Here is a 27978-nt window from a genome sequence, read left to right as displayed (position 1 = left end):
GCCACATTAGACGTTTTTTGCTTTCCACCTTAGTTTGGCTTCAAACGTCCCACCTGTGAGCACACATAAGGTTCTGAGATTTTCTGCATTTTTTTCTAGCACCTCATAAAGCTAAAACCTGAGATGAAACGAAATATAAATGGACAGGTGATACAAAATTTAAAGATTGTCCAAGTCTGTTCCCTAAAAGTAAAAGCAAAATTTACGCCGAGATCTGTGCAGGGAAAAGAGAATAGAAACTTGTCATTATAGCTTCAACAGCATGAGATTAGTTTCTGAACTGAAGCAGCCTCTCTAAAATTATTTATATTAAAAGCCAAGCACTCTGTCACTGATTAAGAGTGTGTGTGTGTGTGTGTGTGTGTGTGTGTGTGTGTGTGTCTCCTCGCTAACTGTGGGGAATTGTATGATAAATTACATAAAATCCCTCACTAAATTAAAAGCAAACCTTTTCTCCCCTCTCCTTTACAGAACTGTCAGCATCACACTGCTGGTGATTTCTGTGAGCGATGTGCTCTTGGATACTATGGAATTGTCAAGGGATTGCCAAATGACTGTCAGCAATGTGCCTGCCCTCTGATTTCTTCCAGCAACAAGTAAGATTGAAAAATATACCCATACTTCCCAATCAGTAATGCCATCTGTCTAGCACATGGGCTGTCTAAGATTGGGCCATTTTTTCACCCATGTAGACAAAAATTTCAATTTAAGACAGTGTTTTTTATAGTAATATAAAAACACAACAAAATTCAATGTATAATACTCTATGGTGCATTTTTCCTTTAAAATCCTGTCCCCAGTAAGTAGTACTTGCTAATTAAAATGTAAATACCACTATTTACATAAGATGTTTATAAAATGAATGATATATATACAAGTATACGCAAGTTATATATATGCAGGTCTAATGTTTTCATACAGTTTTACCATAAATTCAGCTATGAAGGACTGTTTGGGTGCATATTATATCACTTTTGTGGCTGTTTCCATTCATTTCATATGTTTAGCTCAAGACTGGGAAATAATTATCAAGAAGACAATTGAAAAATAGCAAAATTAAAGCAGGGTGACTGGTTGTTATGCTCCAAAAAGAGTATTTCCCAGAATCACAGCCCCCTTTCGGGAAAGATGGTCTGAGCTTGGTACCATGGAAACATAGCCAAAAGGGGAAACAAAAGCTGGAATAACTTATTTCAGTGCCGTCTGAACATTCTGTACTGCTTTATATATTGATGAAAATGCCTGGGTGTTTTCACTTACCTCTGTGCTAAGACTATCTACACTTTCTGTTAAGTGATTTATGGGCTTCAATCTCTTTCTGGTAGAGTAGTTTTTCTCAAAGAATTAGCCTTTGAAAAGAATGTGTGACAGTTTGTTCAGAATTAGGATTCTGGACACCTTATTTTGATTATACAAGAGGCATGGAGCAGTTCTGACAGTGATCTGTCCACCTGTGCCTACTTATTTTTCTACTTCATCTCTGGCTTTGTATACATTCTCAAAATATTTTTTGGTAGATTGCCTGTCTCTCCTCTGAAAGTGCCTCTTTTTTTTAATCTGTAATCACAAGCCTTTTATAGGATATAAAATATGAATTTTTAGATGAGTTGGATATTATACATGATCTTATTGTTATTCAAGCACAAACAGTAGATATGTAGAAAAAAATATTTTCATCTTCTTTTCCCCAATATCTGCATGATGCCCAGACTTAAACAAAAGGATATTAATATTGCTAATTAAAATGTAAGCCACTTAAGTTAGAAAAATATCAGTAATTGTGGATCGTTGCTTATTGGGTACAATATAATAAAAGCTACAATAGGTATACAAGAGAAGCATGCCACTTCTTGGAGAAGTTCACTATAAAGCATGAGTCTTAAGTCAACTAAAATATAAAGAGTTCAAAGGCACAATATGTGACACTTAATTTTGAACTTCAAGAATATATTAAAAGTAGTAGTAGGTAGCGGTGCATCTAATAGTTCTCAAGCAGGGAATTGAAGGATTTTGACTGGTAAAGATAGTTGGAAATCACATGACCAAAGACTTAGGAAACACAGAATTCAAGCATGTTAGTAATAGACTTTGGAGCATGGAATTCAGATAGAAATTCTGAATTGAAGGTGAAAATGAATGGGAGAATAGAGGCCATGTTGTAGTAATCCTGGGATACCTGTCTAGGAAACTACTTCTTAATTTTCATTGTAATAATGAAACACTTCAAGTTTTTATTTAAAAAAAAAGTTAATATGCTCAAAGCCACTCTTCAAGAAGGCTATTATGATAGAATTGAGTGTAGTAAATTGAAACATGCAAAGAAGAAAAGCAAAGAGACCAATTAAAAGGCCAGCAAACTAGCCTAGGCAAGAGATAATTAGAAGCCAAAGGTGGGTAATAGTAACGAGAATGGAGACAAGGAGAGGAATGTGAGAACATTGTTGAGCACAGCTGAACGGCACTGATAATTAGATGTGAGGGGTCGGAGTCTAGGCAGGAGTTGGAGATTGAAATTTTTAGCCAGCTTGCCCTCCAAAATGGTGGTGCCATTCACTGCAACAGAGAAACCAGGAGTGAGCTGCTATAGAAGAAAGACAAACTATGCTTCAAATAGGTCCGAATTGATGGGATGGATATATGCAAATAGCTTCAGGAAATGGAAGTAGGAGAATTGAAGGAGCAAGGGAGGGAAGAGCTATGCTAATGAATTAAAATTGGGTAAGATTTCCCAGGCACATGTTACCCAAAGGGAGCACAGGAAAAGAAGACAGCATTCCTCATGTGAAGAAAGCAAGAGAGAAAAGACAGAGCACTCAGGAACTCAGGCAGCCTGGTCCCCAATTCCAAGGGAGAGAGAGGAACAGCTGTGAACATGTACCAGCTACTGCTTCTCTCAAGGGCAGTCTGACCAATATGGTAGCCATTGACCAGGAGGGTCTCGGATGAAATTTGACAAGCAATAGTGGAAGTAGTAGCCAAGTTACAAAGGTTTGAGTCACGGTTCCACAAAATTTCAAGAATAAAAGAAAACTACCTTGATTGGTTAATAAGATCAATAAAACTATTTTTTTAAAGAGTTGTTTATTTATTTGAAAGTCAGAGTTACACAGAGAGAGGAGAGGCAGAGAGTCTTCCATCCGCTGGTTCACTCTCAATTGGCTGCAACAGCTGAAGCTGAGCTGATCTGAAGCCAGGAGCCAGGAGCTTGAAGCTTCCTCCAGTGTCCCACGTGGGTGCAGGGGCCCAAGGACTTGGGCCATCCTTTACTGTTTTCCCATAGAAGAGAGCTGGATGGGAAGAGGAGCAGCCGAGACTAGAACTGGTGCCTATATGGGATGCTAGCGCTTCAGGCCAGGGTGTTAACCCGCTGTACCACAGCACTGACCCCTAAAACTATTATTTTTGTTTTATATGATTTTTATAGTTTAAGTATATCTTATTCATTTGATCAAAATATCAAAAGTAAGGGACTGGTTCAGCAGCTTTCAAATTTTCCGATTATACCGCCTTAAGAAATACTTCTTTTTAGAGATTTCTTTATTTATTTGAAAGTCAGAGTTATACAGAGAGAGAAGGAGAGGTATAGAGAGAGAAATCTTCCATCTGCTGGTTCACTCCCCATTTGGCAGCAACGGCTGGAACTACGCCAATCTGAAGCCACAAGCCAGGAGCTTCTTCCGGGTTTCCCACACCGGTGCAGGGGCCCAAGGACTTGGGCCATCTTCCACTGCTTTCCCAGGCCATAGCAGAGAGCTGGATTGGAAGTGGAGCAGCTGGGACTCGAACTGGTGCCCATATGGAATGCCGGTGCCGCAGGTGTTGGCTTCACCTGCTACGCCACAGCGCCAGCCCCAAGAAATACTTTTCTTACATCAGTACACAAAAACTTGTATGTATATATGTGAAAACATACTTACTATATCCTATACCATTTCTTCATTTTATTATCTCATATTTTTCGAAAGAAATTTAGTCAAAACCCACTCAGTTATTTCCATAGCCCAGTCATTTGGCCACCTAGGTCCTTCAGCATACTGGGCTTATTAATGAAGCAGAGGCCTGAGCACGATGAGAAGAGAGGGGTTAAAATGGGAAGCGCAGAAGCCAATCGGGGCAACGAAGAGGAACTTCTTCCAGAGAAGTAAGAATGGGTTCTGAGACACAAATTGAGGAAGCGGAGAGAACTCCTTTTAGTGACTCCAATCTGTGCCATCCGTGAGAGATGAAGAGGAAGGAAGATGTGAGGGACCCTAACTCATTGCCACAGCAGTAGCTCACATCTTCATTATTGAGTAGCAAAAGAAATGTGGTCAGGTTTTCAGGGTTGTGACAGAGCAGCACCATTCGCACACCTACAGGGGCATTAGTCCTCCTCCCAGGGAGAGGTGCTTAGTGGAACACAAGGAGCCCTCTGCCATCTCACTCCTTCCTAGGCTTGGTGCCCTGCACTGCCCTCTGCACGATGCCAAGACTGGAGTGGTTTGCTCTTCTCCCTCTGTGCTCAGCAGGCTTCACTCCTGCTATTCCCAAGACAATCCTTGTGAGAGCCATTGAAAGGCAGAGTTTCAGAGAGGGAAAGATTAAGAGAGAGAAATCTTCCATCCACTAGTTCACTCCCCTAAATGGTCACAACAGCTGGGGCTGGGCCAAGCTGAAGCCAGGAGCTTCCTCTGGGTCTCCCACATGGGTGCAGGGGTTCAAGACCTTGGGCCATTTTCCACTGCTTTCTCAAGCCATTATTAGGGAGCTAGATCAGAAGAGGAGGAACTGGGCTCAAACCAATGCCAATATGGGATGCTGGCATTTCAGGCGATGGCTTAACCTGTCAAGTCACAGCACCAGCCCCAATCCAGTCTATTTTTAAAGGCCCAGTTCAGATTCCACCTCCACTGTAAAATCTTTCCATAGCACAGCATGTCTTTTGTACTTTTTTTATACTACTAACACATTCGATCTCATATCTTTATTTCAATCAAACCTCCCTTCAAAAATTGAACTCTTACTAAAAGCAATGTTGTGGCATAGCTGGTTAAGCCACTACCTCTCTCTCTAGCACCCCATATGGGTCCTGATTCATGTCCCGGTTGCTACACTTTTGATACAGCTCCCTGCTAATGGTTTGAGAAAAGCAGTAGAAGATGACCCAAGCATTTGGAATCCTGCCACCGATGTGGGAGATCTCGATAAAGCTTAGGTATGGCCCAGCCCTGGCTATTGTGGCCAATCTGGGGAGTGAACTAGCAAATGGAAGATTCTCTCTCTGTCTCTACCTCTCTCTCTGTAACTCTGACTTTCAAATAAATAAAAAAATCTTTACGAACAACAAAAAAGAAATTGTGTATTCCTCCACAACATGCTGAATAAGATATAAAAATAAGTATCAAGTCTTATTTTTGTACATATTTGTCTCTCACACAGAATCGTAAATTCCTGGAAGGTAGAGATAGCATTTTATTTTTTCCTTTATTGAACAAGTATTTCATGAGTGTCCAACTCAATACCAGCAATGGTTCTGCATGCTTGGAATATATAAGTGAGCAAAACAGTCCACCTTCCCTCCTTTCCCAGAGCTTGCATTTTCCATGTGTAAGAACAATAAACAAATAGATGTATCATGTAATATTGGGTGGTGGGAAGTACTGCCAGGAAAAGGCAAAGCATCCTTGGGGACACCAGAGTGTCATTTTAGTTACTTGTAGGGTGGCAAGTGGTCTCGTCAAACAGATGAGCCTTGTGCAAAGACCTGGATGAAGTATGGAGTAAATATGTCGATGTCTGCAGGCAGAACAGCCCAGTAGAAGAGCAGCAGGCGCACTGGCCCAGAGACCAGTCCATGCTTAGTTCATGCTTGGCACAGTAAAAAAGACCAGGGTTGCCAAAGCAGAGTGAATGAGGTAGAGGATGGCACAAAATGAAGTCAGCAAAGCTCCAATGGGTATCTAAATGCCCTGAAAACTAACAGTCTTTCAAAAGGTGGCTTGGTCTAGGATAATGCAGTGATGTTACCAATGGATCCCCCAGTGGTATTTGCAAACAGAATATGAGGGTGCTTCAAAAAGTTTATGAAAATGGAATTAAAAGAGAATTCATATTTTCCAGGAACTTTTTGTAGTATCCTTGTATATACGGAGTGGGAGAGAAAAATAGATGACAGAGCTGACTCCATGGCTTTTGATTAAGCAAATGGGAGCATAGAGATGTTCACAGATAGGGAAAGTTTTATAGAAAAGTCAGGTGTATGTCTGGAGGGGGAATGCAGTTTTAGATCTAGTAGACTAGACAGAACGCTGAAACTCCTTAAGATTGAGTTAAGTCATTTGAAGAAGAGTTGAGAAGAGGAGAAATCTGAAAACAACTGTGCAGTACCTCAAGAGATCAATGACATGACATCAATACGGCACAGGAAACTGAGTAGTAACAATCCACAAATAGGGACTAAAACTAGAAACTTAGCTGCAGGAAGCAAGTTGATCTCTAGTACCCATGGCCTATGGCCCAGAGAACAGAATGTAATTTCAAAACTTCTGTTGAGGAGAGTTTAGAATTAGACACCACAGATGCCAGCATTATGGCATACAGTCATGCCAGCATCCTGTAAGGCACTAGTTTGAGTCCCTGCTGCTCCACTTCCAATCTAGTTCCCTACTAATGGCCTGAGAAAGCAGAGGAAGATGGCCCAAAAAGTGGAGGAAACTACTGATTCCTTCTGGCCCAGCCCTTGTTGCAGCCATCTGGGGAGTGAACCAGCAGATGGAAGATATCTCTCTCTGTCTCCCTCTCTCTGTGTAACTCTGCCTTTCAAATAAATAAAATAAAACTTTAAAAAAAAAAAAGAATTAGGTACCACTGGGAAATGTGAAAAAAAAAAAAAAAAAGCTCACCAAGAGCAACATAGGAGAAAGATGGACTACAGACTTGCAAAGAATGAGAGCAGAGGAAGGAGTTGGGTGAGCCAAACAAATTCACTCTAACTTCAAGCACAATGTGACTTTTTCTTCCTACACCAGAAACCCTTTCATGTGGCTTAAGGAAAAAATATAATCAACTGCAGTATCATTACTTTAAAAAGTGTCCATCAACTCTCCAAGTACATGCCTCTGCAGTACTTTCAGATATTTTTCAAAATTTATTATTTAGTACTACATTTCTTGCCACTTTATTATTTTACTGTAGAAGGATGCAACTTCATCATGCAGGCTGTCTTCAGTGATACTTCAAATGTCTCAAATCTGTTTCTGGTGCCTATATATGTATGTGAGTCGTGTGTCCATGTGTGTGAGCAGATGTACTCAGCAGCAAGCTTTGAACTAAGGAGCTAAAAACTTGAAAGAATGTGTCAATTATGCCTGTGTGGGTCTATTTTGGGGAAGGCAAAACGTAAATTGGTTGGATAATGAGTTTGTGAGTATTAGATCAGTTTGTTTCCGTATTTGGAAAAGGTTACAGTTTATCACTCATCCTATACTATTGATTTGATGCACTGGAAAACCTTAAAGTAGGCTCTAAAAGGAGTTGTGGCCCCAGCCCATGCATTTTGTTGTTTTCCAGTGTCTATTTATTTATTTAGCAGGTAAGCAAAAGAAAAAATAGTGTTTGCAGGGTTACCGTTTTAAAACGCTCTGATCCTCAGTTTCCAGAGCAATATGAAGTTTTATCCAGTGGTGATACAACATTACTTACATTTGCCAAGCGTTTGTTAACAATTCAAAGCTTCATGTTAATGTAGTTTAGCTGTCAAATCTTTCTTTCCTAGAGTTGGAAAATCAAAAATCCTGGAGGAAGACAGGATGGCTGTTACCTACTGGCGCTGGAGTAAAAACATAGCGCGAGTTATAGAAGATCTAATTATTAGAAAAGACCATAAAATAGAAAAGATTCATTTTTTATGTAGAACGCTTTCTGTTTTTTCTTTCCTATATTAAATCTTATTAATTTGTGCCTAAAACAAAATGGAGTTTGAAATCTGAATACAAATTAGAAAAGGTGCTTTTTTATTCTAAGCAAAACATTTATTCACACCTTGTGTTGAAATGTCAGTGGCAATTTGGACTAGGGTTTCAGAAACAAATTATATAGCTTTTGTGCCTTTTTTTAATGTGACATATATTCAGTAATACCTATTTTACTATCGGGCAAATGTGCAGAAAATCTAATAATATTTTCTTTTGATTAATAATAAGCAATAGGACCCTTTTGCTACATGTTTAACATTTTATGGCTGTTATATAATTATTAAATTATTAAAAATATAAGGCATTGTTGATTCATCAAAATCAACATTTAGCTGTTGACTACTATTAATAACATTTCATTGTAATACTCTACAATAAGATCTTCAGCAGTAATTACAAGTAGAGCATTTTTCACCACCTGATAGAATGTCGTAGTCACCTTTATAATGGATAGATGTGTTTAACTGTATAAAATAAATGGATTAAACTATGTTTATAATCTGTTGATGTTGATTCAGTTTCAGCCCTTCTTGTGTCATGGAAGGCCTTGATGATTACCGCTGCACTGCTTGTCCTCGGGGCTATGAAGGCCAGTACTGTGAAAGGTACGAGCTATCACGATCCAGAGAGTGATGAAACATCGGGATCATGTACGAAAGGGTCCAAATAGAAAACTAGTCGTTTAGTAATTTCATTACTTCCGTCGTCTCTAGTAGATGAGATGGCTTCAAAACTGCCTTTTGTATCTTTAGACGTTCTCCAAAGCAAGTTGTTTACTCTCATCTTGTTTAAATTTTCTCAAAGATTCTACCTTATTTTAAAGTTACCTAGTTGATATTTTAGAATAGATAGAGATGTAGATAGGCCCTTACCATTTTATAAGAACAAATAAATTAATTTTCAGAAGTTTTTTTAGTAGTTACCAGTCCTAAAAGTTGACCATGTATTTCTCATTTGAGATCACTGGGAAACATTGCCTAGCCAATAGTGCATGCACATTAATGTTCTGAGCACTATGGCCCTACACTGGCAATTGTATACAAAATTCAAAATATAAGTGGTATCAAGCAAATTTTAATTAGTATAAGCAAACAATAAAATGTTTCTTATTTAGGTTTCCATTTCAGTAGGCACACAATATTATCTAAATACATCTCATCATATTTCTTATAAAACCTTATAAAATATATATATAGCTAAATTGAACTAATTTCTAAAATTAAATTCTAAGTGTAACACAGATGGTAAATTAAGGCAAAAAAACATACTCTCTGGTAAGTAAGATCTTCCAGGTACATAATTTTTTGTAAGGTCAATATCTTGGATCTTCAAACTTGTCTCTACTACTTTTAGTACTTGTTAGATACATCTACCATCACAGAGAGTAACTAAACTTAATGAACATTACACGTTATATTGATGAGATTTTTGTTACTATTAATGAAATATCTTAGGTACTCTAACTTTATAAAGAAAAGAAGTTTATTTTGACTTAAGGTGCTGGTAATTCAAGATCTGAACAGCTGTGGTGTAGGCTCTCTCAAGGACTCTGTTTCTATGGCAGGTGTGCATGTGAATCTATGTCTATGGTTTTTCTCCCTTTCCTTATAAAAGCACAGTGACTCAAAGGCAAGGCACCACTTAGAAAACCTAATCTCATCCCATCATTCTCCCAAAATCCCATCTCTTAACACCATACTTTGATTTCATATCTGCCCCCTTAATACTATTATTGTAAGACTATGGGAATTAAACTCCTGTGTGAGTTCCAGGGAACAAATCATATCCAAACCATAACACACATCCACAATAATTTTAGCATAATTGATAGCAGTATAACTCAAGTTTTACCAAGATCTGTGGGCTTCCCTTAGCTTCACCAACTTAACTGGCCCCCTGTTTCCCATCCTTGACATAAAAAATAGCTGATGCTTTATTTAATATGACAATCAAGTGGTTAAAGGACATCCTTGGTGCTCTGTTGAGGCACCTACAGGGCAAGCTCCTCCCCAACAGGAGGCACAAAAAGGCCTGAGATTTTCCTCACCTTCTGTTGGTAACCCGCAGCCAGTGTGTCGTTAGTGTGCCAACACAAAGTCAGCTCCTTTGCCTCCAAACAAGACGAATTTTGAAATGCCATTTGCACCCCAGAACTTTCCACAGGATCAGACTGAGACTAGGACATCACCTGTAATCACAGCTTTGCTTCGAATCTTCCTTTTTAGTGTCCTGTTTCATTCAGTCCCTTGCTGGATTCTCCTAGGAACACTTTCTTAAATTGTGACTCTTTGCAAATATTAACTAATGTTGATATTAAGAGATACCATCACACACATAAGAATCTTCTTTTATATAACCAATAGTGAGTAAATTAATAAGGCCAATAAGAAAATAACTGAGTAATGATACCTAAGTTTTATAAATTCCAGTGCAGTTTATAAGTCTGTAAGATGTATTTCCAAATATAATTTCTAAGTGGTAACTCTAAATACAATATCCACTGCTTATATATATGCATTCACAATTTCCATGCCAACACAAATTTAGCAGCAATTAAGCAACCCAATGCAATAGAAAACCCAAAATTATTTTCATTTGTTTTGAAGATAAGCATATAATTTGGAGATATATATATGCCCACCAGTGTGCTTTGCTATTTATGCTTAGGCTAATATTTATTTCATGCTCTCATAAATGCCAATAGAATAATGACTGCAAGGATCTGTGTGCCAACAGGATCATCTTCAGTAATTTATGAACAAAACGTTTTATAATATATTTATAAGCTGGAGTCACAACTATCTACAAAAGCATGTGTATAGGAAATACTGAAATGATATGCAGAAATGACAATTATTGCATTAAAAAGTGATTACAAAAAATTTATTTTTTAGCATCCATTAATGTTTAATCAGTAAGAGCTGACAGTTCCTATAGCTTATAGATGAGCAAGTTTATACCCTATCAAACGTGAGTGGTTTGAATAGTTTTTGCAGTTCTCAAATGTTGCTACAGCTTCACATCCATCTTCACTAACATAAATGATCTAGTTAAATTTCCCTGAACCAATGCTTTTCTTCATCCTAATTAAACCAAAGGTCTTGGATACATTTTTATTGTGACCTTCCAGATAAATTTGTTCCACTTCTGACAGCTCTGTAAATCATTTAAATCACCTTCTGACCAGCCTGAACTCAGCAGCTCTGGCCTAAAACTGCCTAAGTTTCTTGCATGTCCCTGTCATGTTGAAGCCGCTCTCATACTTTATCTTCATTATTTTTATAATAAACTCTTTGAGCATTTAATTAATCTTAACTTGCTTAGAATATAATTATTTTACCTGGCAACTGTTAGGAAATAATTTAGGTCTTCTTTGAATTTATTGTATTTGATAGCTACAGAGAGGCAGGTGGCTACAGGCAGAAAGAGAAAGAGAGAGTGAGGAAAAAGGGGAGAGATCAATGCTATTCACTGCTCCTATTCAGTGGGTCACTCCACAAATGCAAAGATGCGTTTAGGAGGATCCCAACAATTGGAGCCACTCCCCCCACCCAAGGCCTACATTTACAGGAAGCTGGAATAAAACCAACATACTCTGCTGTGAGCATGCCCAGAGCACCACTGGGCCACACACCTGCCCTTACTTAAATAATGCCTTGAGCATTTGTCATGCTATTTAGGAAAGAAAACCAAGCCCATACATGTATGTAAAAACCTGATTTTCCATAAGTTTTCTTCCTGCTTTGCTTTCAGCACAAGATAAATTCACTTTGACCCTCAACCATGCAATTTCCCCTCAGTCCCAATCCACTGTGGAAGTCTGAGGGGTGGGCGTTTGGCACAGTGCCTATGACACCACTAGGATGCCCATGTCCGATGCCAGAGTACCTGGGTTTGAATCCTGGATCTGTTCCTGATTCTAGCTTGCTACTAATGTGTGCTCTGGGAGGCGGCAAGTGATGGCTCTTGTAGTGAGGTTCAGACCACCCTATGGGGGACCAAGGTTTCTTTCCCAGCTCCTAGCTACAACTGGCCCAATCCCAACTTTTGTGAATATTAGGGGAGTGAACCAACAGATGGGAATTTCTCTCTTTCTCGCTCTCATTCTCCATTTCAGATGAATAAATAAATACAAATTAAAAGTTTTTAAAAACATGATCAGATTACTATTTATGACATTTGGCTCCAATGCTCTATCACTTCTTTCAACTTCCTCCTATAATTATATGCAGGGCAAAAATTCTAACAGTTGGTTATATTTACATTGACCACATGTGTGATTTCTTGTCCAAGCTAGGGTATTCCAGTGAGGGACAGGAAGTGTTTTTAATAATTCAACCAGGACAACAGATAATCTGGGATTGTCCTGGACAAACCAAAACGTATGGCCCCACCAGCATTTTGTAGTTAAGGCCTTCCAGTAGTGTAACCCATAGTGGTGTACACTTGGGTGCAGAAATACACGAGTGGCCAGGAGAGTCCCTAAGTGGATCCCATTTGGGATTAATCCAGCTGGGTTGCCTCTCTGATTCTCAAATCTACAATATGTATTTTAGTTTCATAATACTAGTCTACTTTGATGCAGACACAATTTTTAAAAAATCTGTCTTGATGTGGTAGAAAAGAAAGACTAACAGAATTAAGTACAAAATCTCATTAGTTAATTGTCATTTAACATGCCTCTTTTTCCCTCATTAGTAAAACAAATGGGTTATATAATTTGGTTATTTTGGTTTCTAACATGCATAAGGTTAGAAAACATAGGAGTCAGTATATAACTTTATTCATCTTTAATATTTAGAGGGAGAACTTCTTAAAAGTTTATAATTTAGAGCAGTAATGGGGCAGCTATGCTGTGCAGGCCAAGTTGGGCCCACTGTCTGCCTATGAGTGGCCCTTAACATTGGCTAATAGCCATTGATGTAATTAGACATGGATGATCATTTGCGGAAAGGAAGCACTAAATCTTAACCCCAATTAAATAAAATTTGATACCTCAAAAATAAACTCATTCTTCTCACTATTGCACAATAGTTTCGGTTCCATTATTATGATGATATATTGAATTCCATCATTGAAAGTATATGAAACCCTATTTTTCTCTCACTGTATTAAGTCGATTTAGCATCTTGGTCTTCAAAGCCTAATATTTACCATCTGACCTTTTTGTAGAATAATTTTGCTGACCCCTGATCAATAATCTCCTAATAGGTTCTCTGTCATTTAAATCAAAACACACACATGCAACAACTTGAACATATGACTTGCTTTTTTTTAACTTTAATAAATATAAATTTCCAAAGTACAGCTTTTGGATTATAGCAGCTTTTCCCCCCAATAACCTCCCTCCCACCCACAACCATCCTATCTCCTACTCCCTCTCCCATCCCATTCTTCATTAAGATTCATTTTCAATTATCTTTATATACAGAAGATCAATTTAGTATATATTAAGTAAAGATTTAAGCAGTTTGCACCCACACAGAAACATAAAGTGTAAAATACTGTTTGAATACTAGTTATAGCATCAATTCACATTGTACAACACATTAAGGACAGGGATCCTACATGAGGAGTAAGTGCACAGTGACTCCTGTTGTTGACTTAACAATTGACACTCTTGTTTATGGCATCAGTAATCGCCCTAGGCTCTTGTCATGAGTTGCCAAGGCTATGGAAAGCCTTTTGAGTTCGCGGACATCAATCTTATTTAGACAAGGTCATAGTCAAAGTGGAAGTTCTCTTCTCCCTTCAGAGAAAGGTACCTCCTCCTCTGATGGCCCGTTCTTTCTACTGGGATCTCACTCACAGAGATCTTTCATTTAGGTCATTTTGTTTGCCTCTGTGTCTTGGCTTTCCATGCCTGAGAAACTCTCATGGGCTTTTTAGCCAGATCCGAGTGCCTTAAGGGCTGATTCTGAGGCCAGACTACCGTTTAGGGTATCTGCCATTCGAGTTTGCTGTGTATCCCGCTTCCCATGTTGGATCGTTCTCTCCTTTTTAATTCTATCAGTTAGTATTAGCAGACACTAGTCTTGTTTATGTGATCCTTTTGACACTTAATCCTATCTTTATGATCAATTATGAACTTAAACTGATCACTTTAGTAAGATGATATTGGTACATGCAGCCTTCATGGGATTGATTTGGAATCCCCACATGACTTGCTTTTAACCTCCTGTGTTTTGTCATTGTTTCAACCCAGGTGTGCCCCTGGCTACACTGGCAGTCCCAGCAGCCCCGGAGGCTCCTGCCAAGAATGTGAGTGTGACCCCTATGGCTCACTGCCTGTGCCCTGTGACCCCGTCACAGGACTGTGCACGTGCCGCCCTGGAGCCACAGGCAGGAAGTGTGACGGCTGTGAGCACTGGCATGCCCGCGAGAGCACGGAGTGTGTTTGTACGTATACTAACTTAGCTGTTACTTCCAGTGGCCTTACTTCCCTTTCTGTCTCGTTTGCAATGACAAAGACTTTCTCTCTCTCTCTCTCTCTCTCTTTTTTTTTTTTTTTGCAGTAGTTGGTGCTACTTCTCATTCTTGCTGACATTATCTATCCACCTTCTGCTGTTTGCCTACGGTTCTTGTCTCCATCCCGCAGAGCCAAGAACAGCTGAGAAAATCCTCAGCCTGGTTTAGTCAGTGCAGCGAGGACCTGCAACAAAGCTCCTGCAGGCAGATTTTATTTTTATTTTTTTTTGTCTATCCCAGGGTTTGCAGTTTTGCTAAAGTTGGCCTTGCCTTTGTGACAGATTAAAGATCCACGTATATTAAACTTTTTAGAATCCTCCCCAATCTCTAATCGGCTGGACAGACACTTTAAGCCTTGAATTACCACTGACTTTTCTTTTCCTGGCTTTAACAGAAATCCATGGGCATGCCACTTTATCACTTTCTCTTCAACTACAAATCCTAGAAGCAGTAGCAATAAACTTGAGTATTTCTACTCCCATGCACAGTAAGTAGAGAGCTGTTGGCATGCACACACACGCCATCTCTCTTTGGAGTCAGCAATGCCACCTAGAAATCAGTAGTTAAATAAAATTCTTGGATCTTATATCACTTCTAATCTAAATAGGTTTATTTGAGGAGGGAGAGTTATATTTTGGTATTTTTTTGCTTATGGAAATTTACTTTAGCCCCTTTTATTTCAACATTTACCTATTTTAATGTATTTATGCATGCCAAATAGTTCTTGTTTTAACATCTTCTGTGTGTCTGAATCTTAATAGCATTTTAATTAGAGGAATGTTTGTGCTCTCCTTTTATAAGGGTTACCTCAAATGCTAAGTCTGGATTTAAACTTGTGCAAAAAAGGAAAAACTGGGTATGTTTGGGAAGATAAGTCTTCAATGCTTTTCTTTGTATTTTAACCATCTTTAATGAAAATACCTTTAAAGTAAAAATAAGGGGGAAGATAGAAAACATGTCATATTTATACTTACAATATTTAATTACTGTTCTGTAAGTACTCACTTTTACCAAATATAATGGGATGTTTTAATGATAATTAAAGTAGCAAACCACCAAAGTATTCCATAATATTGCTTTCAGGTTAAATTATTAACATGGATATATTTTAAAATAGAGATCATATATAGCTAATTTTAACATAAGCACTAATTTGAACAATTCTTGGATTACACATAATCAATTTAATTTATTATCCAGAAGTAAACTTCTTCTTTTAAAAAAAAATATTTATTTATTTGCGAGAGAGAGTTACAGAGTGAGAGGGAGAGACAGAGAGAAAGGTCTTCCTTCCATTGGTTCACTCCCCAGATGGCCACAACGGCCGGAGCTGCGCTGATCTGAAGCCAGGAGCCAGGTGATTCTTCCTGGTCTCCCATGCAGGTGCAGGGGCCCAAGGACTTGGACCATCTTCTACTGCTTTCCCAGGACATTGCAGAGAGCTGAATTTGAAGAGGGGCAGCCAGGACTAGAACCGGTGCCCATATGGGATGCCGACTTCACAGGCGGAGGATTAACCTACTGCTCCGCGGAGCTGGTCCCCAGAAGTAAACTTCTAAAACATAAAGATAATGTTTAAGGTATAGCACAAAAATTAGTCAATTTTTTCTTTTCCAGTTAAAATCTGGAAAAGATAGGATGATGAGATTATTTATTTTAAGGAGAATTGGCATTATGGCTCCTCTACAGCAATTTTAAGTACTTTATTTGTTGATAGGCAAAACTATATGTACATTTTAAGTAAATTTTTCATATGAAGACTTTGTCTCTGTCACATCTGTGGATCCCTAATCTCCACATTCCCCATCTGCAAGAAAGTGCCAGTCTTCAGTTATTATGTTATAGCCTTTCAATGGTTATTTGTGTTATTCCTGTTCCATAGGGAAATGTAGTCATACATTGCTTAACGACAGCTATGCCTTCTGAGAAATACGTTGTTAGGAGATTTTGTCCCTGTGTGAACATCATACAGTGCACCTGTATAAACCAAGAGGACTGCTGCCTTCCCAGGCAGTAGATTCTTATGGGACCACTGTTGTGCGTGCCACCCATCCTTGACCACAACATCATTTTGCTTGCAGCACATCACTGTATTTGCAGGCACCGCACATGGTATTATTCAGTTTAGTTGCTGTGTGCTGGACATGTTAGTGTTCTTCTGAAGGACTTAATGATAGTGATTTTTCTTCTACAATAGAAGTGTTATTTGGGATTCTTTTTGATATCTAGACCCCTTTTTGTCTAAAATGTGTCTAGTTATGCTGTGTTAAATGTCCTTGTACTACTCTTAAATTGTATTGATTTCCACTTACTTCTAGGAATGTTTCCTCTACCCTGTATTAAATTAACTCAAAGAATTGTTACATGAAGCTTCTTTAGACTTTTCTTCTTTTCGCATCTTTTAAAATTTCCCTGGTCTTAGAAAACTGGATCTGTGGTATGGTTAGAGTGATCTTTGCCAGGCCCCAGTTTCCACTTTGAATTTCAAATTGACATGATGCAGCAAGGCACAAGCAGGGACATAATTCTGATTTATTCTCGATTCCCTTTGTACGATATTTCTGTATCCTTAAGCTAAATGAGCGCAAGAGAGAAAGAATGGACGTGTTTGATCTACAAGGCCTGTTTACTCGCATGTGATCTCAGTGGAATTTTATAAGGCTCAAGGGTAGCAGTTGGGGAAGGCAGCCTGGCTTTGGTGGAAGGCTGTACAGGTAGTGAGAGAAGTGGTTTTGATGCTGGTTATAGAAAAGAGGAGGTTTCTCCCATTAGAGAGAAATAAGTTACCGGTCAGAGAATTTACTAGCATGTGTTGCACAAGAGTTAATTTTGTTCTCTTTAGTTAATTCTCTAGGAATCAATTTAAATGTGGCCCACAGCATCCATGACTTAGCAGTGGTCATTATGTTATCTCAAGTGTGCTGCATGTTGTTGGGAAGAATCTACACATATGCACTCACTATAAATTTAGAGTGAGCTGATATTTAACAAATGATATCACATTCTGAAGAGACTGGGTAATATAAATACAGAAGTCATTGAGGAGCCCCCCTTAGACCACTAAGTTCCTAAGAAAGAGATAATTGCCAAGGAAAATTGCCAATGAGGACTTCAGGCATCTATTGGATTCAAAACAGAATTTTCCACGGGTCTTTTAAAGGTGATGTTTCCATGACAACCATAGTGCATTTACAAAATGATCTGTCTCTGTAAGCAAATATTTAGAGACCAGAGTCTCATATTTAGACAAATTCGGCCCTACCAAGGTTACCAACTTCACCAAGCAGAGTTGGTGCCTGAGCATAGCTAAGCAATGCATCCATCTTAAGATTCTGGGCATTCCAGAAAATTTCCAATACCACATGAGACTTTATCATAAGAATCATTTTTCCAAGGCTTGCCCTGACTGAAGTTGACCATTTGCAAGGCACTATGTTAAGCACTTTATATGCAGTATTTTTTAAAAACTCGTGAAATATCATGTGAATTATTATCTCCACAGGGTGAATTTTTTTAAAAATTTAGTTTGTTAAGTCACTTTCTCAGGGTGAATTTTCAACAGAGCTATGATTTGAACCTAAGTCTGCCTTGTGGGTCTTATTTCTTTTATCTCTATGTTGGCTATCACTACAAAATGAAGTCAGCATGGTTTACCCAGTATCTTCAATGCTTATGAATTCAGTCCTTCATTCATTTGTTTCTTCTTGGCTTGGAGCCCACTTTACCTCGATGATAATTGAAGATAAAGTGGGCTTAAAATGTAAAATGGAAGGCCGGCGCCGCGGCTCAACAGGCTAATCCTCCGCCTTGCGGTGCCGGCACACCGGGTTCTAGTCCCGGTCAGGGCGCCGGATTCTGTCCCGGTTGCCCCTCTTCCAGGCCAGCTCTCTGCTATGGCCCGGGAGTGCAGTGGAGGATGGCCCAAGTGCTTGGGCCCTGCACCCCATGGGAGACCAGGAAGTACCTGGCTCCTGGCTTCGGATCAGTGCGGTGCGCTGGCCGCGGCGGCCATTGGAGGGTGAACCAACGGCAAAAAGGAAGACCATTCTCTGTCTCTCTCTCTCACTGTCCACTCTGCCTGTCAAAAAAAAAAAAAAATGTAAAATGGAGGATTTAATAATCTATATAAGGTCAATGAGGACATCTTCTTCCCTCAGCCATTGAGACTCTTTCCCTAAGTTTGAAAAGACTGTGGTATTTGTGGTAGATTCCTATTTGTCGGAGATTATCAAGTATTCCCCATCCTCTATGCAGGAGAAAAGACACACTGGTCATGTGCTCAGATAAACTTCATGGCTTTTTAAAAACTGAAAGGAATTCTTTGGGATAGCTCTATGGTGTGTTGTTTCCTTTATGTATGTGGATAAATTCTGAATAGATATTTTATTGGCTTTTTCCAAACAGGATTTCTATTTAGTAACTTAGGTTATACTATCTGTTTGCCTCTTTCAACCCTCATTCATCAGTGCCCTGTCGTCTTATAAAATGAGAACAAAACCATCTCCCCTTCCTGAGCAGGAGAACCATTATTTATTTAATATTAAATGTTTGTATTGTGAAATGCAAAATTGAATTAGTTCATCTCCTGTGTTTTAAAAGATTTACTTATTTATTTGGCAGAGTTAGAGAGAGGGAGGGAGGGAAAGGTTTTGCATCTGCTGGTTCACTCTCCAAATGACCACAATGGCCAGAGCTAGGCCAGGGTGAAGCCAGGAACCTGAAACTCCATCTGGGTTTCCCACATAGGGGTACAGCACTTGGGCTGCTTTCCCAAGCACATTTTCAGGGAGCTGGATCCTAAGTGAAACAGTTAGTACTTGAACAGCCAGTACTTGAACCAGAGGTCTAACCTGCTGTACCACACCACTGACCCCAATATCCTGATGTCTTCAGACTCATAGTTAACACAGAACAACTCATGTCATGTTTAAAATAGATCATGAATGACATTGTAAAATATATTATTCTTGTACAAAACAGAAACTGAAGTTAGTAACTGCTGGCAAGATTTTACTCCATACAATGTACCTGAAACAGCATCTTATAGATATCATGTTGATGTGTTTTATTTTTGATCATTGCATATGAAGTACTTTGGATGTATTAGTATTATTATTGGTAGTCACAATTTATTTAAAATTTGCTTTGCTTGCCCATTTTGCAAAAGTGGTCATAAAGTGTCTTTGATATCGATCTGCAGAGACAAAAATCAAGATTATTGTTTTTAAGAACTGGTTCCCACCAGAGGCCCTTGTTTTCACTAGAACACTGTTGATCACTCATAATCAATGGTGTTTACAGATGGATGTTACTGCTCCCTGTGCACAAGTGCAGGAACAAAATAGTACAATGTACTGTAAACGACACAGGATTTTCTGTTCTAAAGGTGATGGAAAAACATCCGTTGGTCATCAGAGGCTATTTACTGATCTATGAGTTTGTTAGTGGACATCAGATCACCCTTCATTCTAGCTCCTTAATTTCCATCCTTTCTCTACCCCCAACTTAGTCCCTGTGTAATTTTCTGTTCATAGGCCAATATGTCCGCTGTGGTGTTCCAGAACTCTAATCCATAGCACGTTGTTCAAATCCAGGTGTTAGGCAGTCTGTTGAAACAACTTCCCTTCACCTTCTTTGCACCTTCTGCTCATCTGTTTTATTAATAAAAGATGCTTGAATTTCCTGTTGTCAACCTTCTTAGCATTGGTCCAGGCCAACGATGTATGTGACAGCAACTGTCACTCTGATTCTACCTATTTTTTCTAGTTATTAAGCATCAGTCTCTGGCGGGCCCATCACGTTGAGTAAGCTGTTCTGTTAGCAGTTTAAGGATTTGCACAGTTGAACTGTCACATAGAGAAGGTTGATCACCATTCCCTTCATTTTCAGTAGAGCTTTATTATAAGAGTAAGCTCTACTTTGATTAATCTTGAGCAATAGAGTTGCATGACCTTAAAGTTGGAAGTCTTGTAAGTGAGGCAGTCTAACCTTTCCTTTCCCTGTGGCACCCCTGAAACAGACAAGAAAGCTTGCTCTTCTGAGATAGCTGTGCAAAGTTTGAGTCCTAGCTTGCCCCGTAGGAGGGTACTTCAAAAAAGCTTTGGGAAAAAATAGAATTAAAAGATACGATTATTTAGGAGGAAAAAAATGTTGAAGTCTGTGCCTAATTTATTCATAATATGCATTTTCCATGAATTTTTGAAGACCTTCTAACTTTTCTGAACCTCATTTTATAATCTGTAACATAGAAATAAAATACTCCGTATGTATATGTGAAACATCTAAGCATAATAGATACCGGTAAATTCTAATATTACTGTCAGAATTTTTGTTAGGGACACATTTTTTTCCCCAAAGGCATGATGCTTTGTACAGCTCAATGGTTTCTGATGAAATATTTTCTTTGTCTTAGGCTCTTCAAGTCACAGGAAACAACTCAGCTTTTACGACAACCTTATATTTGTCTTTAAGTTCTTCATATGCATTACTTACAGATTCATAAATACCATGATTGTGACTATTTTTCTGGTGTGTAAATGAGATTATTAATAGTCCTTACCTCATAGAACCACTGTGGACATTAGATGAGATGATAGCAAAACAATACACTGCCTGCCATGTAATAAATGTTGTATAGACGAAAGCTGTTCGCTCATTATGGTTCTAGAACTTACAGGATTTCCACATGATTGTTGAAGAGCTGCACTTAAGCCATATTGAACTTTTCATATTTTATATGTACATATATATCATAACTTAATACAAGAACAAATTTATTATCCTCAACTAAACCCTAGAGAATACCTTTCCCTTTAAAAATATAAAAAAATAATGGGTTAAAAATTATGAAATCAGTTTTTATTTCAAGATATTTATTGACAGATAATACAGGATAACTAAATCCCTTTTAATAATGTTAAAAAGTGATATTCTAAAAGCTACTTGTTGAAATGGACAAGAGAAATACAAAATCCTGATCTGGGAGCCTACCAGAGGTTTTCATCTAGAAAGGTTAATTTAAAACATGGACAATAATATGTAAATTTTATAAAATGTATATTTAGTCACCTTTTGTGTTTGACTAGAGCAGATAATTTTTGTGTCTTTACCTAAAGTGGTTAAGAAGCTTGGCCTTTCCAAAAACACAGAATGTACTCACTTCAGCTTTCGCTTCTTGGGTTTGTCTGCTGTGTGTGAATCTTGTGTGAGAGTGAGCCAGTGGTCATGATGCATGGGGAATTCTGGTAGCAATGCAACTTTTTGTACTAATTGCTAACAGAAAGATCCATAATATCGGCTGCATGATAGGCCCTTTATGTGGGTCCAGCTATAATGATCTGAATTTAGTACTGCATTTGCTAATATTAGACACAAATTTATCCTGACATTTTTATAGGTGAAGCCTCAGAAACATTTAGTCATGTAAAATAAAATAATAGTCTTGAAATATTTGCTTTTGCTCCCATGCATTTTAGGCAGGATCTCATTTTATAACCTTATCTGTACTGCTGAATGAGGGGAATGGTTTTAAGAGGTTCTTTGGGGTCCTGATTATAAGCAAGATGCTAATTTACACTGAGCAGTTTCTGCACTGTTATCAAAGAACAGTTGTTTACATAATGTGAATATTCCACATCTCTATATATTCTTCAGATCTTCCCTATCGTGATGAATTAAATTTGTTTTTAATTTGCATCCCATTTCCAATGTTTGTTGCCAGACACTTTAGACTTTTTGAGGGCAAATAAAAGTAGCTTGTGGTATAAGTTAAATATTTTGTGTCAGCCTAAAATAGCAAGCCATTATGAAAAGGGCACATTTCCCCATGTGTTTGCCTTGTACTTGCTTGCATGAGCTAGCCTTGTACTAAAGCCTTGAAAAAAACACCCATGGCTGTCATGTTCATACGTCTTTCTGACCCATTCAGTCAGATGTTAGTGGATTACTTGGAGCACAATATAAAACTTACCTTTCACTTATGGAAATGTGCTTGTACTTGTTCCCCAAAAAGCAGGTTCAGAGAACATAAGACATGGGGCAATAACAGACCTTTGGACATAGAGACATAAAATAGACATAAAATAGTAGGAATCCTTGAAAGAGCAATTAAATACATTTTCATTTCAACAACCAAAGATGAGGAACCAAAACAGATGGGCAGGGGATAGAATAAATGAGAAAAATCAGCATTCATCCTGCCTCTTGGCATTCTAGCTCAGCAATTTGCTCTGTAGTATATTACACTAAATCAGATCTGCTGCTGCATTCCAGTCCCTGGTTTATTCTTGTACGAAGTAAAAACTGAGAGAATTGTGAGTACTTTCCCTGGCAATCTCTGGAACCATCTAGTACGGAGCCTCTAACCATGCGATTATCAACAAACTGATTTAATTCCTCCTTGGAAATAGATACACATTATAAATAATTTAGAGAAAGGGCTAGCCAAAGATTACTGAAGACCATATTGCCCTAAAGAAAACCGAGTATGGTGTCATATTATCAAGAATCTTTGTGAATCCCGAAAGTAAAGAAGAACAGCTTCTTTGCTCATGTCCAGGGAACATCTGCCAAAAACGCATCTTCACTGGAAGTCAAATGAAAATTGTTTGGTCTCAGTGGGAAAAGAACCTGCGTATTGTTTGTAATAAAATTAAGAATAGTTACTAATTCTTCTTTTATAGCCTGTGAATTGCACCTTGAAAAGTTCTGATCCGAATTCATCCTCTACATCCCAGATGTGAAGCTCGGGGAAGCACATTGTTATCTGTTGCTCTCATTCCAAAACTCAGCGGTTTAAAGTGACAACTGAGTATGTCCTCCTGATCCTGTAGCTGAGCAGTTTGAGCTGGGCTGTTCAACAGCTTTATGATGTCAAGCCTAGGGTTCCCAGATGGCCTTACTCATGTGCTGGGACCTCCTCTGGTGGCAGGTGGAGGCCTGCCCATCTCGCCTGTTGTCTTTCTTCCTCAAGGAGGCTAGCCTGCATTGCACTCAAGACAACAGAGTTCCAAGGAGGTAAAAGCAAAAACTACAAAACACCTTGAGGTTGAAGGTTCAGAAGCCACAAAACGTGCTTCCCATTTTTCGTCAGAGGATGGTGCAGCTAACTCAGATTTCAGGAGAAGGGAAGTAGACTTCACCTTTTTTTTTTTTTTTTAAGTTTTATTTCAGTTATTTGGAATGTAGAATGAGTGAGAGCTCCAGCAAGGTGGAGAGTGGTGGCTGGCATCCCACAGGGGCACTGGTTTGTGTCCTGGCTGCTCCTCTTCTGATCCAAGTCTCTGCTTTGGTCTGAGAAAGCAGTAGAAGATAGTCCAAGTGCTTGGCCCCTGCACCTGTGTGGGAGACCCAAAGGAAACTCCTGACTCCTGGCTTCAGATCAGCCCCAGCTCCAGCCTTTGCGCCTATCTGGATAGTGAACCAGTGAATGGAAGACCTTTCTCTCTCTCCCTCTCTCTATCTGTAACTCTGCCTCTCAAATAAATAAACAAAATATTCTAAAGTAAATTTTTAAAAGGAGGAAGGAGAGAGAGCAAATATGAATCTTCCATCTGCTGATTCATGCCCCAGATGGCTGTAACTGCCAGAACTTGCCATGCCAAAGTCAGGTTCAGGAGCGCCATCCAACCTCCCATGTGGGTGGCAGGGACCAAAGTGCTTGGGCTGTTATCCATTGCCTTCCAAGGTACGTTAGCAGGGATCTGGCTCACATGTGGAGCAGCTGGGACCAGAACCAGCACTGTGATATGGAATGCTGGTGTCACAAACAGTGCACAAGGTCAGCTCCTAGACTCCACATTTTAACCTGTAGCCATTTCGAATCCATATCACAAAAGTATCACCTTGAACTGGTCAGTAACCTAACTGCGTTGGGTTTTTTTCCTGATCATGTTTTGGACATGTTTTCTTCCCTCTCCATTCCAACATCTCTTGCCTGATTCAAAACTGAATTAACTTGTTGCAGACATCCTAGCAGTCTCTTGATTTCGGTCTCTCCCTCTTCAGTCACAAGATGATTTTCTTTCAATTCATTATCTATTCTATTCTGTTCCTCCTACATCCTGTGGTACTTCATTTCCCATCAGGCTTCTTTCTCACATTGAGAAGCTTGCCCTTCAGCCACTCTCTCTCTCTCCACCCATCGTCCTCCTCCTCATTTCCCTGCCCCCACTTTCCTCCCTCTCCCTGCCCCCATTCTCCTGTCTCCACTCCTAAGCTTCTACCTCCCTGGTCTCATCTCATCATCCCATGTAGTTGGGTGTGTGAAATGCTCAAATATTAGCTGCTGCCATTCTCTTACCCTAAATAGTTTCTTTCTCTTCTTTCACAAAAATATTAGTACACAAATAATTACTGAAAGTTTACCGTACAACAAGATACTTTCCTAGACCCTATGACCAAGGTGTTTAAGGTCCTTTCTCATGCGAGGAAGAAGCAATGTATAAATACATAGACAAGATAATATGATAGCCCATAACCAAACTGAGGGCATGCAGTAGTGACTGGTGGGCATTTCAGGCACACATTAGTTTCTAAGTCATCATGATCTTCCCCTCTGAGAAAAGAGTGCTGCATGTTTGACCTGTAAGCCCAAGAAACTGAGCATGAAGGAGAGTGTTCCAGGGACACGAGACAGCAAGCAAATCACATCTCTCCAGCCTTGATTCCGTTAGGTTTGGGCTTCTCTAGGACTTAGGGTCTTGTCCAGCAGTTCTGAATCTGGCCTACATGATAGAATCATCTGAAGTCTTTTCAAAATACTGATGCCGGGGTCTTACTGCAGACCCATCGAATCAGACCCTCTAGAGATGAGGAGAGAAAGGACCTTTGTGGCAGTGTTTTCCAAATCCCTGTCTGGTTCTAATGTGCAGCCCAAGCTGATAACCTCTGATCTACATCAGTGCCTTTCAAACTATGTGCATAGATCATGAGGAATCCTTCTGAAATACACTTCTGATTTATGAGATCTAGAGTGGAGGCCAAGATTAGGTATTTCTGATAATCGCCATGTTCTGCAAACACTGCTATGCTGGTTGCTACCCAAAGTGTGGCACACAGACCAGTCATAACAGTGTCACCTAGGAGCTCGTAGAAAAACATGTTCTCAGAGGATCAGAAACTAGATTCTTCAGTCACCTCATGAATCAGAGATGCCTCAGGGGTGAACCAGCCCTCTGGGATCGCAAGAAGCCCAACAGGTGGATCTGAGGCCTGCTAGAGTTTGGGAACTTTACTGTGGGTGTTGGTGTTTGCATATGGTCAATTTAGCTCTGAATTGTGTCTATATTGTTTTTCTTTTTTTTTTAAGCCTTGGAGCCATTTTCTTTTTTTATTTAATTTTATTTTTTATTTTTTTGACAGGCAGAGTGGACAGTGAGAGAAAGAGACAGAAAGGTCTTCCTTTACCATTGGTTCACCCTCCAATGGCCACCGCGCTGATCCAAAGCCAGGAGCCAGGTGCTTCCTCCTGGTCTCCCATGTGGGTGCAGGGCCCAAGCACTTGGGCCATCCTCCACTGCACTCCCTGGCCACAGCAGAGAGCTGGCCTGGAAGAGCGGCAACCGGGACAGAATCTGGCACCCCGACCGGGACTAGAACCCGGTGTGCTGGCGCTGCAGTCAGAGGATTAGCCTAGTGAGCCGTGGCGCCGGCCGTCTATATTGTTTTTCTATCATTTTTTTGGTGCAGGTAAGCCTGTTGAGGCTTGCCCTGAACAAAGGATATGAAACCACATTTCTGTCTTCCTTTTACTGACTTCCTATGAAGCGCAATTCTGTTTCATTCTAGTTGGGCTAAGTGTAAGAGATGCAGCCGCAGTTGTAGATCCCCACTCCTTCCTCCAAAGCTTTCTGTTCACTCAGCCTGAGAATTGCCAGGAGCTCGCGGCGCCCCTGCAGGTGACGCTCCATGGTTGCAGGTATCATCTGCAAGGAGCTGCGTCCTGAGAGGTCCTGCTAGACCCATTTAATCCCCGTGCAGGGATATCGTAACTCACCTCTAACTATTGTCCTCTCAAGAAATCACCCTCTGTACTACTTCTCTGTGTTTACAAGCTTCGGTTAACGGTCCTCTCTCCATTAAGCAGCTCAAGGGAGTGCTATTTAGAGAACTAATTGAATTCCTGCCAATTTTAGGCATGATCCAGTGCTGCTCCAAAACGCAGTATTTTCCATGTTGCATATCTTCCTCTCTTTTAATGTGTATAATTTTGTGCCTCTATCTGGTGAATATTAGACAGTAATTATAACTATGTACATGAATACATTTCATAAATATGATAACACGCTGCTTGGCATGAGGATATAGATTACTGTGAGATGTAGAACTAAAAATGTTCAAGGGGAAATGTGTATATATTTTTTATCCTTCCCAAACTACTATTTATGAGACTGCTGTGATAATGAAGAGACAGCAGTCCAGTATTCTTCCTGCTAACCCAGCTTCCAGCTCCAGTCTTCCACCAGCAGATTTGAATAGCTCCTGTTTGTGAGCATTGAAAAGATTATGGGTACGATATTAGTACTCTTGGATACTGAAAACATGTTTCCTTAGCCCTTAGCAATTCTTTGTCTTCGAGGCTGAGTAAGGTTAAACATCAAAGTGTGTGACATTGCATCTAATCACGGATGACAATGTGCTAAAGGACTAATGAAAAGAGCTGGCAAATAAATAAGTACATATCATCAGAAAAAAATCACTAATTAGAGGAAAATTTTCTTTGACTTAAGACATCCTGCTGAAGAGGTAGCAAACTAATCATTGATGCAATTTGGGTTACATAGTACACAAAGCATGTGGAGGCCACATATAATAAATGCAGTGGGGCACTGCACAGTTGCATGCATCTTTGGAATCTAGAATGTGTTTTACTCCATGTCTAAGTTTTGTCCATCTTGTTGCTGGGAGGGCTTGGGGTATTTATAATATTATATCCTACGTCTCACGTCTCCTTTCATTCTTCTGCAGTACTCCTTTTTCCTCAAAAGCACATTTGCTTTTCTTTAGTTCCTCTGTTTAGACCATGCTCTCTATTTCAGGTTCTGGGCAACAGGCACATCTACTCTTGTTATTGTTCTCATCTTTTTTCAACTGTCATTCATTCGACAGCACCAATTATCTGCCATGAGTTGTACCATCTTTCCCGGAATTAACCTTAGACCATAAAATAGTTAAAAGCGGAAATTTCCAAATGCCTGCCTGGGATGTTTAGCAGAAGTAAATATTCTTTGTTGTTTCCCTTTCACAGTTTGTGGAGATGAATGCACAGGCCTTCTGCTAGGGGACTTGGCTCGCCTGGAGCAGGCAGCCATGAGCATCAACCTCACCGGCCCACTGCCTGCCCCATATAAAATGCTGTACAGTCTTGAAAATACGACTCAGGAGCTAAAGGTAAGTTGGTGGAGAAACAGCAATGGCTGGGGACGAGATGACAGAAGCTTCCCAGGGGGAATTTGTGGTCATCGCTAAACACTCTTTACATTGCCCCAAATCAAGAGAAGCAGCTGTTGGAAAAGTTTAAAGACTTTCTAAACCAGGGTTTCTCAAACTTGAGAACCAT

At 39.5% G+C, this 27978-nt stretch overlaps 1 protein-coding gene across 1 annotated transcript in view; it reads left to right on the top strand.

The window, feature by feature from the left end:
- LAMA2 (laminin subunit alpha 2) overlaps positions 1 to 27978 on the top strand; it is a 705005-nt gene that overhangs the window by 493185 nt on the left and 183842 nt on the right. The window contains exons 34-37 of the mRNA XM_089333528.1: positions 472 to 596; positions 8471 to 8557; positions 14158 to 14351; positions 27667 to 27809. Of these exons, the coding sequence (XP_089189654.1) occupies positions 472 to 596; positions 8471 to 8557; positions 14158 to 14351; positions 27667 to 27809 (549 nt within the window). The remainder of the gene's footprint in view (positions 1 to 471; positions 597 to 8470; positions 8558 to 14157; positions 14352 to 27666; positions 27810 to 27978) is intronic.

The sequence above is a fragment of the Oryctolagus cuniculus genome, chromosome 5 (genome assembly GCF_051225735.1).
Source record: "Oryctolagus cuniculus isolate XC-2025 breed Fujian yellow rabbit chromosome 5, ASM5122573v1, whole genome shotgun sequence".
NCBI classification, from domain to species: Eukaryota; Metazoa; Chordata; class Mammalia; order Lagomorpha; family Leporidae; genus Oryctolagus; species Oryctolagus cuniculus.
The sequence above is the reverse complement of the archived record's forward strand: the minus strand, read 5'-3'. Positions and strand labels throughout refer to the sequence as shown.